This window comes from Ursus arctos, unplaced genomic scaffold, assembly GCF_023065955.2.
Source record: "Ursus arctos isolate Adak ecotype North America unplaced genomic scaffold, UrsArc2.0 scaffold_37, whole genome shotgun sequence".
NCBI classification, from domain to species: Eukaryota; Metazoa; Chordata; class Mammalia; order Carnivora; family Ursidae; genus Ursus; species Ursus arctos.
In genome coordinates this window covers 28,314,065-28,328,560 of record NW_026623053.1, presented here as the reverse complement: position 1 = coordinate 28,328,560, position 14,496 = coordinate 28,314,065, and the positions used below count along the sequence as shown (strand labels likewise).

The following is a 14,496-nucleotide window of genomic DNA, read 5'->3' as shown; positions in this document are numbered from 1 at the left end:
GCTTTGGACCAAGAGAATAAAGAGTTAGCCAGAGCACATGCACATATGATTTTTCACAAGAGAGACTCTTTAGAAATCCAATTGGTCATTTTTTAGTTTCTTTATTATACAGGTTATTAACAGAATACAAATTATTTTTAAAAATTAAGTTGAGGTTCACATAGATATTTTATCCTTTCCAATACTTGCTGAAGACTGTTATATTTTATATTATTACATGTAGCACTAGTCTTATGTTTTCCTTCTCTGAAAATACTATAAAATCTTTTTGAATATATTCTATTTAACAACAAAACTTGTAAATCAGGAATGAGGGACTTCCTGTCTGTTGGCAGATACCTACTTAAGCTTGTATAAAACACAGCTGTACTTTTTCTCCGGTGTTTCTTCCTCTCCTTTTAGGATTTCTTTTTGTTTCTGTGTTTCTCTGAATTTGTCTCTTCATTTCTCTTTATGCCTTTATTTCCTTTTATATCTCTACCTTCACTCTGGCAAGACTATAGAGCCAAACTTTTTGTTATTATGTATTGAAGGAAATGTTCTACTTTATGTTTTTAAGTTTTGAATTTTACTATTGTGTATGTTCCACGTAGGAGTGAGAACATATGATAGTTGTCTTTCTCCACTTGACTTACTTCACTTAGCATAAGCCTCTCCAGTTCCATCCATGTCGATGCAAAGGATTACTGCTAGATTTTGATTTGAATGCCTGGGTGGGTATAAAAGTGTGTAATTGAGGTAGGAACACTAGAGTAAAATCAGGTTTGGAAAGAAAGAGGAGTTCGGTTTTATGTATAGTAATTTTGATGTTGCACACGACTTCCAAATGGAGAGTCTCGTAAGGAATCAGATATGTGGTTGTACCTCGGGGAGAGAAGCTCGGACTGCAGGGGTGTATTTGGAAGTCATTAAGTATAGAAGTAGTTAATACCTTAAGGAGTAAATGTGATCACTCAAGGGAAGCATGTAGAATGAAAAAAGAAGAGGGCCTATGACAGCATCCTGAGATTTCTCCCAAAATTTAAGAATCAAGTAGGCTAGGAGGCACCTGGGTGGCACAGTCAGTTAAGTGTCTGACTCTTAGTTTCAATCAAGCCCTGTATCAGGCTCTGCACTCAGCACGGAGTCTGCTTAAGATTCTCATTCTCTCTCCCTCTGCCCCCCTTGCGCTCTCTCTCCCTCCCTCACAGTCTCTAAAATAAATAAGTCTTAAAAGAAAAGAAGCAAGCAAGCTAATAGGAATGGCAAAGGTTTGATAAAGACCATTAAAAGAAGGAGGGAAAGTTTTAACAAGAATATTGCCTAAAAGATAAGTTAAATCTTTGGATTTAGGTGGTGGTGCTTGACTACTTTTTTAAAAGGATAATACTCAAATTATCGAGGTGAAACTAGAGTGGAGTGGTTTGGAAGACAAGTATAACAATACATTTACGCAATTTAGTTGTGAAAGGGAGAGGTAGGATGAACAGTAGCTGGAGGAAAGCGAGTTGGTGGGGGATTTATTTAATTAGTTATTGTTTATGAGGGAAAGTAATTTTGAACGGGATTAAATGCTTATGAAAAGGATCCAATAGATAGAGATAAAAAAGATTTAAGAGAAACGAAATGAATAGGCAAAGTCTCTGAGAAAGGAGGAGAGGCTGGGATCTAGATTATGAGACACTTGATCTTACGTAATGAAACACTTCTCTTGCATGAGAGAGGAGGATAGTTCATGTTGTCGCCAGAAGATATCTTCTATTTGATGATTCCAGTTTTCTCTGTGAAGTAAATGGCAAGGTCATCTCTTGAAAGTCTGAGGGAAAAAGAGTGTGTTTGGAGAGTATGGAGAGAAGGTGTGAAATAGTAATTGAGGAGAGCGGTTGGGTTAAATGATTAGACGAGTGTTCGTGGGCAAAGTTGAAGCCTCAGATGAGACGAATTTTCAGTGTGTCGGCTGGGTGACTTTCCTCCAGTAGTGATTGGTATGCCCAATATAAACACAAAGGTAGTTAGCTTAATTCATCCAAAGTTGTCATTTTGGCATGACAGAGTACTGAAGGACAATGGGGCAAAGGGAATTTAGGATATTGGCCAGAAATTGCTTGAAATTGTAGACCATCAGATACAAACTGGAAGGAAGAAGAGTGAAGGTAAGAGAAATGCTGATGGAGGGTAACAAGGTAATGGGTCGATGGACTTGGGATTCCAATGTAAACCTGAAGTAGTGTAATGGGAGTAAATGAGACTGAGCTGAAAGGCTGAGAAGTTTGGAGCATAGCGTGAGTTTGAGTATCAGAGCTGATGGCAAGGTCCAGGGCGTGATTTTGGAATTGAGAGTGTATTGAATATAGAAGTCTGGGAGAGTGAGATGAGGTCAGAAAACTTAAGTCCCAAACAATGGATTGTTGAATTCCCTTGGTATGATGGTGGGTCTTGAAGTAGAGGAGAAAACATATGAGCCACTGTCCTTCATCAGTGAATGAGAGTGAGTCATTAGAAATTTGATAGGTGACAGTTGAGCTGAAGGCATAGTTTCAAAGGATCAGGAACTTATGCAAAAGGGTGTAAAGTTAGCAGGCTTCTCACTTGATTTACTATAGTAGTCTTACGCAGTGTCTCTGCATCCAGTATTTCTCCCCTCCGTACCTTCTTACACATTTACCCAATTACTCTTAAACCTGACTCTGAAATACCGCTCCTTTTTTGTAAAATCTCCAAAAAATGTCTTTGCCGAGAAAATAAAATTGAGAGTCCTCAGCTGACATTAGGAGCCTTTCATGATCTGGCTCATCCCCCGTCTGTCTGTCCAGCTTTGTCATCTCTTCCCTGAATCTTCACTGAAGCCAGATAGTAACCAACCCCCGTTGCCCTGAATGCTGCAATTTCTTTTTCTTCTTGCATTACTTTGTTCACATTCTCTCTGCTGTCTAGCATGCTTCCCATACTTCTGCACATCCAGTGCCTACTGTCTTCAGTCCCAGATCAGATTCCAGCTCTGTCATGAAGAACTTCTCTATCCCTTCAGGCAGAAGTCATTTCTTTTTCATCAGGACATTAATAGTAATCGTCTTAATGAATGGCATTGACCATTTTGTAATCATATTATTTGTGTGTCTTAAGTGCCTAAACTACAAACCCCTGGAAGATGAGATTTCTGACTTTCTTTGCATCTTTTCAGTATTTTATACAGTATAAACATGGAATAAGTGAATAACTTCTAAAGTATTTTAGTGTTCATTTTATTATGTTTGTCCTATAGTTTACAGTCATGTTTGTCAGTAAATGATCATTTAGTTGAAAAGTTTGACCTTTTAACTTTATCACTGAAATTTTTTAAAGCGTGTATATTATGCTTATATTCACAGCCCCATGCAATCATTCGTCACACCATTAGATCTACAAACAGGAATGCCAGAGCTGAACGGACAGCTTCAGAAATAAATTGTATGTGTTTGGTATACATTTCCAATTGGTGGTTTTGGAGGGTTGAGCTGGGTGTTTTTGTGGGTCTTTTTGGAATAATAGAATTTCAGACTAACTGAGGCTACATGCTTTAACATAATCAGAATACCTCTAAAACAGCTTGTTTCTCTGGTTTATAATGGAATTCTCTTGTTTTTTAATTAAATGGTTTTTATTTACTAATTGTAAAGGTAATGTATGTTCATCGTAGAAAATTTGTAAGAGGAAAAAAATAGAAAATTACCATTGCCCATAATCTCATCACCCAGTACCAACCCACAGATAATATTTTTGCTAAATTGCCTTCATGTTTTTCCATGACTGAATTTACTTAACATGGAAGCATTTTCAAAAAACTAGCCTAGCCTTTATAACCATTAAAGGTTGCATCGTTTTTCACTGAGGTGACACATTATAGTTGAATAATTTCCTGTTGGACATTGGGTTGGTTTCAGTTTTTTAGTCAGGTTAACAGGAGAGATGAATCTTTTCTAAAATATATACTTAAAAGGGGAAATTTATATTTAGTCAATAAATTAATCATTGACAAATATTTTATATCAAGGATATTTGTCACTTTAGCCAAATTAATTTAGAAGAACGGATTTGCAAAGAAATTTTAGGTATGAGTATATTGATTTAAATGCATCCTTGTTTCAAGAGAGATTTTTAAAAGTTTACAGTAAAATAAGATAAAAAATTATAACTAATGAAGATAATTTATTAAGTATTTAGGCTAATTAGAATTGTTGCAGATGAACATTTTGTTGAAGTCTGAGTTTTCTTGAACCCAAATTTTTCTGGCTTTCTGGATACAGCTTTGGAAGGTCAGTGGAGAGTTAGAACGTCCTTCCGATACCCATCAATTCAGTCAGGCCTTTTCTTAGTTAAACCGGTAATTCGAGATTTTATCTCTTTGTTAGTCGCAGATTGCTGATATTTCTTATGCTGTCTTCTTATATAATCCCAAGTAAACTCCTTGGACTTCAAATACCATATAGAAAAGTAGCAAAGTTGCTCTTCCATTATAAAGCTATCTTCTTTATTTTTTGTAGGTGTATAAGTATTCAATCAATATTGTCTAACATCTATATTTTCTTCTATAGCTCTTGAATTTTGTGTCATATTTAGCAAAGCCTTCCTGATTATAAGATTACAAAAGAATTCTATTATTTTTCTTCTATTTTTACAGTTTTACTTTTTTAATATTTAAATCTTTGATACAAGATATTAATTTATTTGGTAAGAGGTATGAAGTATGGATTCACCTTCAGTTTCTTTTTAAATGACTACCCATTTGTCTAAATGCTAATTGTTAAAAACTTAATATTTTCACCAATGGAGTTGATATATCACCTTTATGATGTACTAAATGACCATATATATTTTTGGATTCTTTCCAGAAATTCTGTCATTGCATTAGTGTGTCTAGTCATGTGCCAATAACATAATTTGATTATTTTGTCTTTATAATACCTTTTAAAATCTGTTAGGACTAATCTTCCTCCTACTCCCCTCACTCCTCCCTCCCCACCCATACATATCTGTTGCTGTTCTTTGTTGTGATATTTGGCTGTTGTATTTTTCCACATAAACTTAAGAATCAGCTTATCTAGTTAAAAAAATTCTCAGTATTTGTACCGAGGTTTCATAAAAGTTCATGTATTAACTTGGGGAGAGTTGACCCCTTTATGATAGTCTGTCTTCTTAACTAAAATAGGCTTTTTCAGGGGTAAGTTCGAGACTTAGTTCTTCCTGAATTCCCAGGGTACTAATATCTTCATGGAGTAAGCTCTTTGTGCTTCAGTACCAGAAAAAAAATTGGTGAAGTTAAAGGTCATTTTATTGGTGACTTATCTTTACATTTTCTCAAGTCTTCTTTTGTGTCGATGAAGAACATTTTATAGCTTTGTTTTTATGTGTTTGTTTAATAGATTTTATATACACCTAGTTAGTTTTATTCTTAGTTTTTTGTTTCATTTTTTAAATTTGAACTGGTAACTTACACACAGTCAAATGCTTAGGTGCACTGTATAATGAATTTTTAAAAATGTATACACTCATGAAACTGCCACCCAGGTCAAAATATAGAGCATTATCAGAATCTCTGAAGGCCCCTTCTCTCGTGCTCCTTCACAATTAGCGCTCTTCTATCTTCCTATCCCCCTGCCCTTTCCGTTGCCCAGGCTCATCATTGTTCTGTTCTCTTGTCACCACAGATTGGTTTTTACCTTGATCTGGATCTTCACATAAGTGGGATATACAATTTGCACCGTTTTTGCTTGGTTTCTTCTGCTCAACATTGTGTCCGTGAGAGTCATTCATGTCATGTGTAGCAATAGTTCATTGTTTTCACAGTAATATAATATTTTATTGTATGATTATAACACAATTTATCCATTCCTTGGTTGATGGGCATTTGATCTGTTGCCAGTTTTTGGCTATTATAACTAGTATAAGCATTTTTACTCTATTTTTAGTGGACATAAGTAATTATTATGGTCTTGGCCTAAGTCTAAGACCACCAAGGATGAATGTGTAGTCCAGCAAAGTCAGGTTTGTTGGCTCCACGCAATGAGGGAAAACACACACTAGAGGAACCATGGAACATCTCATTAAACAAAGGAAAAGAAGAGTTAGAGTGTTTTGGAAAGAGTAGAGTTCAAGTGAAATGTGACAGCTTAACACAAAAGAGAGAGATAAATGATACGGTGAATATCAGGTCTAATACTGTGAAAATTGACCCAGAGGTCTGTTTTTTTGGAAACTTGGAATGCTGTGTTTGGAAACCCGTTTATTTGAAGTTCTGTCTGTATTTTTCAATTGGTTATGGTTTCTATTCTCCTGCTTCTTCTCCAGTTATTTTTTAATTATTATCATATCTTGGACTGGTTGTGTCCTCTTTATTCTAAAGGGTGTTTAAAGAGTTAATTGACTGGTACATCAGCTTGATCCTTTTAAGGCTAATGTCAGGCTTTATCAGACTATTCAGCAAGCTCTTTCCTCTGGTTAGAAACTCGGCTGTCTTTCCTGACACTCTGTGATCACCAGAATCAACGTTTAGCTCACAGCACTCTCTTAGCTGTTCACGACATACTTTGTACAGTCTTGCTTTTTTTCCCCCCCTTAATGAGCAATTTAGTATTCAACCAAAGACAAAGAGATCTCTTGCCATATTTCTAGAGCTCCTTCATGTAGCTTTCTCATTTCTGGCACCCTGCCCTTCAATTTCCCACCACCTAAGCAGCCCTAATCTCCAGTCTTTGTTTCCTGCACCCAGTAAGACTGTTACGCTCTCTTTGGATTCCACATTCTTGTGCCCTAGTTTGGAAAGTGCCTCCAGAAGGAAAGCCAGAGTGAATGTGGATCTTACCACTATGGATTCCCTTCTCTTAAGGATTACAGCCTTGTGGGGTCTGTTATCCACTACCCCAAAATAATTACTTCTTATCGTTTGTACGCACATTGGTGTTACATGTATGTAGGTGTTTAAAGCAGAAAGGTAAGTCCAATTCCTGTTACTTCATTATGGCTAGAACCTCCATCATCTTACAGACATACATGAGTACGTATAATAGAAGACCTCCCCATCTTTGAGTTTTCATAGGCCAAAGATGCACCCAAAGGGACTGTCAGTATTTTCTTTAAAACAAAACAAGTTGAGGTCCCATCTACCACATAAAACAACGATATTGGAGGCCATAGCATTTCTGTGCCATAAGTTACGGCTGCAATAATTTTAGAATAGTCATAAAGAATTTGATTTTTTTTAAGGAGTGATTTTCTTATGTTTTAAAACATCTTAAATGTTTATGAAACTCATGTTTTCTTGGAATTTCTTGTCTTGACATTTGCTTGATCTGTAATTCTTATTGTTAAAGTTAATAATGACATTTTCTCTTTCTTTTCTACACCTGCTTGCCTGCCAGTGTTTCTAGTTGTGATAAAAAAAAAATTTAGTTCAACTCTGTCTCAAATGAGTTGAAGTAGTGAATCAGAGTAGTGGTTTTTGAGTTAAGATATATTTTAATTATGTTAAGAAATAAGTCATTAATAAGTGAGAGCTTTTTATTTTAGGTTATTTTTGAAAAGTAGATACAATGTTTTATGAAATGTCTTTCAATCTTTTATTGAAAATTTTTATGACTGTTTTTGTTTAATGAATTATGTAAGTACTTTGTACTACTTTACAAATCTTTTTTAGGGATAAGAACAACTGGATCCTTTTTGAAAATGATTTTTTAATTTTTTTTTTTTTTTTTGCCAATATTGTATTTGGGGATCTTGCATCTCTGTGATGCAGGTATGAATTTTGTTTCGTTTTGTTTTTTAGTCACATTAAATTTTACAATCTTAAATTTCTGTGTACTTTGGGGGGCACGTGGGTGGCTTAGTTGGTTAAGTGTCTGACTCTTAATGTCAGCTCAGGTCTTGATCTCAGCATCATGAGTTCAAGCTCCACGTTGGGCTCCATCCTACTTAAAAAAAAAAATCCCCCCAAAACAACTGTGAGTAGAAAATAAGCCATCCTTTATGAGTAGATAATAAGCCATCCTTTTCTCTGTTTTAGAATATTTCCTGTAAGAGAAATTTGAGCAGGCCAAGTAAAATACACATTGAGCAAAATATATTAAATTTCCAAATACTACTGTAACATTTAATTTAAATACTGTTTGTTCTTTTTAGATAATTACAGCTAATTTGGGGAGGTTAATCCTTGCCATAAAGTTGTGGCCTTAGAACAGAGTCTGCAGCCTGGACAGGGAAGATTCTTAAAGTCTTTTTTCTTAGTCAAAGTCGATACTTTGATTAATTTTTTGAAATCTCTTATACACAAAAAGTGCTATTTAATTTCCTGATTCCAACCGAGAATTAAATAGAGTTGTTAAGAAGATACCAAATTGTTACCTTCTTTTGGTAAATATAAAAAGGGGTACTCTTGCAGTAAAAAATGAAAAGATTTTGTTTTTTCTTCTTTCTCCCTTCCCCTCTCCTCAGTACAAAGGCTTCTTGTTACATTCCTGAGACTAACCCTTTAAGATAGAGTTTGTGAATCTCTGTTACATGTTTTGCAGTTGACAAATTACAATTCGAACCTCCTCTGAGAAAAGAAACAGAAGCACGGGATGAAATGGTAGGAATTATTACTTTCAAAGTGCTTTACAAATTAAACTTTGAGAAAACTTATAGTTAGGTATACTTTGACTAAGGAACAAAGTTATATACTCTTCTAAGCAATAATTTTGATACTGCATTTCACACATTAAAGTTTGAAAAAAAGCTTAGAGTTAGATATGTTTTGACTAGCGTATAATGTTAATATGCCATTTTAACCATTCAGTTTGATCCTTCTGAGTCTTTGGAAGGGTTTACGTGAAGTTATTAAATATATGAATTTCATGCTCAGCTTTACGCTCTCAGGATCTTTTTTCTTATCCACTCTTTAGGTTTAGAGTATATTTTTGCATTACCTTACTGGTTTTACTATTTATTTGTTAATATAGCTTCTTTTTTAACCATTGCTCTTATTTTGAGGTACTGTTTAGTTAAACCTTTCCTTATCTAAAAGGAAGTAAATAATAGAGCTGCCTAGATGTTATCTTAATATTTACTGTATTTTTCAGCTTTGGCAAAGTGTAATTTTTAGAGGAATTGTCTTCTGTTAATGGAGCTCTTCATTCTTAACATTTGGCAGCACTGTTCTTTTTACTGTATATATTGCTGTATATAGAATTCTCTATTTCCATGCCATTGGGCAAAGAATAGCACAGGAAGTTCATGATAGTTTAATAATATGTTGTTTAGTTTTCACACTAATGGATTAGTGATGCAGATAATTCAGAGTTATGTTTTTCTGTTTTATTTGGACTATAATAGCAATGGTAAAGACGGCTTGTCATTTGAAAGTATATTTAGTATGTTTAGGGAACTTCTTCAGTATAAGTCAACTGATAGTGAATCATTGACCTAAATATGTCAAATGACAGCAAATCTAGCTGGGGATTAAAAAATTGATTGAAAGCCAAGATGATTAACAATCATGACACTGAATATTTTCTTGAATCATTTAAGATGATTAATACCTGTTATAAGGGAACATTTTAAATTATTTTTTCACCTTCACAGGGAGTGTCATCAGACCCAAACTTTGTATTACAGTGGAATCCTTTTGTCGATGGTGCAAATACTGGGAAGTAAGTTGTTTTTTAACTTAATAACTATATTTTACTTGATTATATGAGAACAGTATTTAGAGGGAGTGGTTTATTCTAATAAGTTTTAATTTTTTAAGGAAATTGTGCTGTGCCTTTTATCAATGTAAAGCTTCTTTTTTTTTTTTTTTTTAAGATTTTATTTATTTATTCGACAGAGATAGAGACAGCCAGTGAGAGAGGGAACACAAACAGGGGGAGTGGGAGAGGAAGAAGCAGGCTCATAGTGGAAGAGCCTGATGTGGGGCTTGATCCCAGAATGCCGGGATCACGCCCCGAGCCGAAGGCAGACGCTTAACTGCTGTGCCACCCAGGCGCCCCTCAATGTAAAGCTTCTGACTTTAATTACCAGAAGGCATTATGTGTTAATCATTAAGGTTTTTCGAGTTTTCTTCTTTAAATCAGAACTTAGTATGTGTAGTGTTAATTTACTGAAGGATGAGTTACATAATGTCATGGGAAGAAATACTATAGGAGGAGTCGAAAAGCCCCAATTCCATCTCTGCAGTGTAGTTTCTTCATATTCTAGACCTGTCTTCCCCCAACAACTAAATTACAGGCCAGCCTAAGTGTTCCAAGCCTGTTTGTGCATTGCAGTACCTCGAGAGGTCTTTGGAAATAGAGATTTCTGGGCCCTCCGCATTCAGCTTATAGGTCTGGGGTTGGCAAACTATGGCCTGTAAGCCACATCTGAGCCACTGCATATTTTTTGTATAGTCGACAAACTAGAATAGTATTTAGATTTTTTTAGTAGCTGAAAAAAAATCCAAAGAAGATTGATATTTAAAGAAGATTGATATTTTGTTACATGTGAAAATTACATGAACATTTCAGTGTTCATAAAGCTTTGTTGGAACACAACCATGCTTTCACGTTATAAAATGAAAAAAGCTATGGCTTTTATCTTTTTATATGGCTTTTTTTTTTAATATGGCTTTTATAACTTGAAAAAAGCTATGGCTGCTTTCACGTTATAACAAAAGTGTTATGTAGTTGTGAGCACTGTATAGACCAAAGTCTATAACATTTACTGTCTGGTCCTTCACAGAAGGTAAAGGTGATGCAGATGTCGCTGATGTGCGGCTCTCACTGAGGCAGCAAAGGGTTTGATGACACAGCCACTTAAATCTGTGGTTCACACTGACTTCCAGCTCCAAAATTCTGAATCTGTTCTACTACTACGTTTAATTCATTTTTATTACATACTGAATATGCAAAGCAAAACCCTAAAGTTAAAAAGACTTTGTATTCATTTTATGAAAATCTATTTTATAGTCCTGCTGATACAGTTTGACACGATGAGGTCTTAAGTTTTCCTGTAGGTTTTTAAAATACTCTTCAGCATGATCTAGTTGTCTTTTATATCCCCTGAATATAAACAGATTTTAATGCACATTTAATGGGGTCTCTTTTATGTTATCGTTTACCACCGTCTGAACTGCACGTTTCTCTTTGCGCTAGATCAACCTCCAGACGCGCAGTACCACCCCCCCTACCTCCTAAGGTGAGCTACTTGAAGTTTTTGAATAAACCCTTTTTTAAGTAATACAATAATTAAATTTAAAAAGTAATTTTATTGAATGTGCTCAAAATTCTCTTAAATATATTTTAGATAAATGCAGTTTTCTTTAAGAGGAGATTTCAAAGACGTAAAATATATATTAAAAAAATCATAAGAAATACAATATTTGGATAGCTATAAGAAAAAGGTAAAAATAAGTTCTACTCATTTGAGAGAAAACTGCATGGAGAGGAAATAGAGTTCATCATTTATAATCCTCATTCACTACTATAATTTGATATTTCAGTGGAGTCATACTTCATTAAGTCCTTGCTTGTTTCTATTTATTAAATATTTTGTGAATTGTTTATATAATTTTATCAGTTAAAATTATATCCGTTTTGATTGGGGGGTGATTAAAAAAAATCACATGCCAAGTTCTTAGTTGTGTTGGACAGTAATTCAACTCTTGTTTGCTTTGCTTACTTAGAGCAGTGATTGAATTATATAGACGAAAGAAAAAAAAGACATATTCCCTTTCTCCTAAAGTCTTTGATGCATAATGATAATGGCGTGTTACTGTTTTGTATCTAAATTTATTAAAGCACTTTTGTGTCTTACTATCACTAGCCAAGGATAAACAGCTACCCTGAAGACAACCTCCTGGATGAAGAAAAGTCATCAACTGTAAAACGTTGCCCTGATACAGAGAACAGAGCTCCCCAATTTCTCAGAAGACAGAGTAGCCCAAGTTGTGGTCCTGTAGCTGAGACTTCCTCTATTGGTATGGCTAGCAGTATCAGCAGTCCTGGAGTACATACAGCTAGATACTGTGATCTGGGTAAATAAATCAAAGTGAAAACTGAAGAGAAAGCCATGGTCATATTTTCAAAGAATGTCTTCAGTCAATCTTACAACTATTTAAAGCTTTCTGAAGTTATTTTAAATTCCACATGGATGGGCTATACACAGATTCAGTGCAGTTCAATCCTAATTTGACCCCTTACTAAATATGATGGGGTCTAAGAATGCTGAATGGATGTTCCCACCCGTCAGAGGTTCCGGATTTGTAGCAGAAGGTACACCCACATACCCATAACATTGGACAAGACAGCGTGTATAAGTGTCTCAGACAATAATTATATGTAGTAAAAAGGAAAGATTTTTAGGAAGATAAGGATAGGGAATAGAAGGGGTGGGCCCTTGCAGAGTATTAAAGGACTTGGTTGAGCCTTCGTGAGGGAGAGCCAGTGCTGACAGGCATTCCTGGTGAGCAGGAAGGAATAAACAAATGTACTGAACCATGAAAATCTGGATCGTGTTGTAATGGTAGTCTAGTCTGAGAGAAGTGCGAGCTTTTGAAAGTCATGTACTGGGAGATAGGACTAGAAAGGTGGACTGAAGTCCACTTACGAAAGGCCTTGAATATCAGCATAGCATTCATTTAGCGTTTCTTTTTCTCCTAATATGGAAAGACATTTGGTGTTTTCATGAATTAGGACCACTGCTAACTATGCAGTGCTACCTCTGTAGAATCTAGGGAAGGGCACCAAAGACACTTTTACTGATCTGCCAGTGGAGAAGGATCACCCAAATGGTATACAGGTACTGGGGGAAAGGGAAAATTAGTTTTCACGGAGAGTACTTATTTGTGTGTTCATTCGGCTTTTAACCATGATTCTTTTTAGGAAATGGTGATGGTATTTCAAAACTGATTAGTGAAAATACAGAAGGATCAGCACAAGCACCACAGTTACCACGGAAAAAGGACAAGCGAGATTTCCCGGTGGGTATAACCGGCGTTTGGTGATTAATTGTTACTATTACCACGTCCATCATATAAGAGGCAGTGCCGTGTCTGTTTTGGTGGGCAGGGGGGCAAAGTCTGTTTAAGTCAAGAATTTGAATAACTGAAATTCCAAATGTATAGGGTTTTTTTAAGGCTTAAGAGATCTTATGGCATTAAAAATTATTTTTCCCACAGAAACCAGCCATCAATGGCCTTCCACCCACCCCAAAAGTGCTGGTAAGGAATATTTCTATGTAAACCACTTGCCAATTTCCATCTCTTTCGATGCAGCTGCAGATTTTTTATTTGCTGTCAAGTATCTTGAGCTATTGAAAGGAAGGAGTCACAAAATACAAAGGCATTAAATGTATTTTGATATACCATGGATCAAATCACGTACCCTAACTTGAGTGACTTGGTTAGAATTTGGAGAGTTTCACCTTTTGTAAATATGGCATTTGGGTTCTCAGATTAGCTTTCAAAGGCCAGTTTAACTTTAATGTGATAATAGTACTATGTTCTCTTCATAATGTGAGTTAAATATCTCTCTACCCCGAAGCCTTTTTCATATTGAACTATACGCAATGAAAAGGAACAGGGAAGCTTATGTTAATGCTTGTTCTGTGGCTCTTCAAGGTGGTTCAGCCAATTGTATGAATGGGATGCTTTATAAATTATACCTTCTTATTCAGTAAGTCTAATATGTAATGTAAATATTAGTCTTTTTGTCTATTTCACTATTACGGAGTTACACTGCAATTACAGTCCCTATGATATTGAGCAGAAATATCATCCATTGTTTCACATTCTTAAATGTTAGTCCTAAAGATAAGTGGTGACTTAAAATTCCTAAAATGTATCACTGACATATTGTAGATGTTTTGATGAATTTGATATTTTTGCCCTGAAATAGCAGATTACACAAAGGAAGAATAGGAGACTGTCTTGGTAGAAGGAGTTAAATGATACCAAAATAGGAATTTTGTTTTGTAATGAGACCATAAACATGCAATAAGAGTCAGTTTAGCATTTTGTAATAATCTTAGCTATTTTCTAAGACTACATAAAATTATCTAATTAAATAAGTCAATATTTCTTTCTTTGTAAATAAGATGGGAGCATGTTTTTCCAAAGTTTTTGATGGCTGCCCTTTGAAAATTAATTGTGCAACATCCTGGATACATCCTGATACAAAAGGTAAAATTTCTGAACTTTTATGTACATCTCTAATAAAATATTTGTTATGGAGAGGATCTTTATGGTCCGTGAACTGAGGTTGTTTACTTTAAAAATATGACTTCACAGACTAGGGCAGGTACCTGTAACAATCTAAATAAATAAAAGAGTTTTGGTTTAAGGTATTAGAATTTAGAGTATACAGGAAATGTTCTGATTAAAGTAGACCAAATAGTCATCCCAAGTGATTACAACCATAATTAGGAATTTTCTGTTCTATAAAAGGACAATACTAGGAGAATTGGTTAATTAATTAATAATTCAAATTATTCCAATAATCCAATAATTAATAATGTCCAATTAATTATATAACT

At 35.0% G+C, this 14,496-nt stretch overlaps 1 protein-coding gene across 5 annotated transcripts in view; it reads left to right on the top strand.

Moving 5' to 3' along the window:
- MAP4K5 (mitogen-activated protein kinase kinase kinase kinase 5) overlaps positions 1 to 14,496 on the top strand; it is a 100,029-nt gene that overhangs the window by 61,330 nt on the left and 24,203 nt on the right. For 4 of the 5 annotated variants that reach the window (XM_057306453.1, XM_057306454.1, XM_057306457.1 and 1 more), the window contains 8 exons: positions 3,348 to 3,426; positions 8,520 to 8,578; positions 9,571 to 9,638; positions 11,118 to 11,160; positions 11,788 to 11,998; positions 12,846 to 12,943; positions 13,142 to 13,183; positions 14,059 to 14,143. In XM_057306453.1, coding sequence (XP_057162436.1) covers positions 3,348 to 3,426; positions 8,520 to 8,578; positions 9,571 to 9,638; positions 11,118 to 11,160; positions 11,788 to 11,998; positions 12,846 to 12,943; positions 13,142 to 13,183; positions 14,059 to 14,143 — 685 coding nt within the window. The remainder of the gene's footprint in view (positions 1 to 3,347; positions 3,427 to 8,519; positions 8,579 to 9,570; positions 9,639 to 11,117; positions 11,161 to 11,787; positions 11,999 to 12,845; positions 12,944 to 13,141; positions 13,184 to 14,058; positions 14,144 to 14,496) is intronic. The other variant, XM_057306456.1, reaches the window with a different exon arrangement.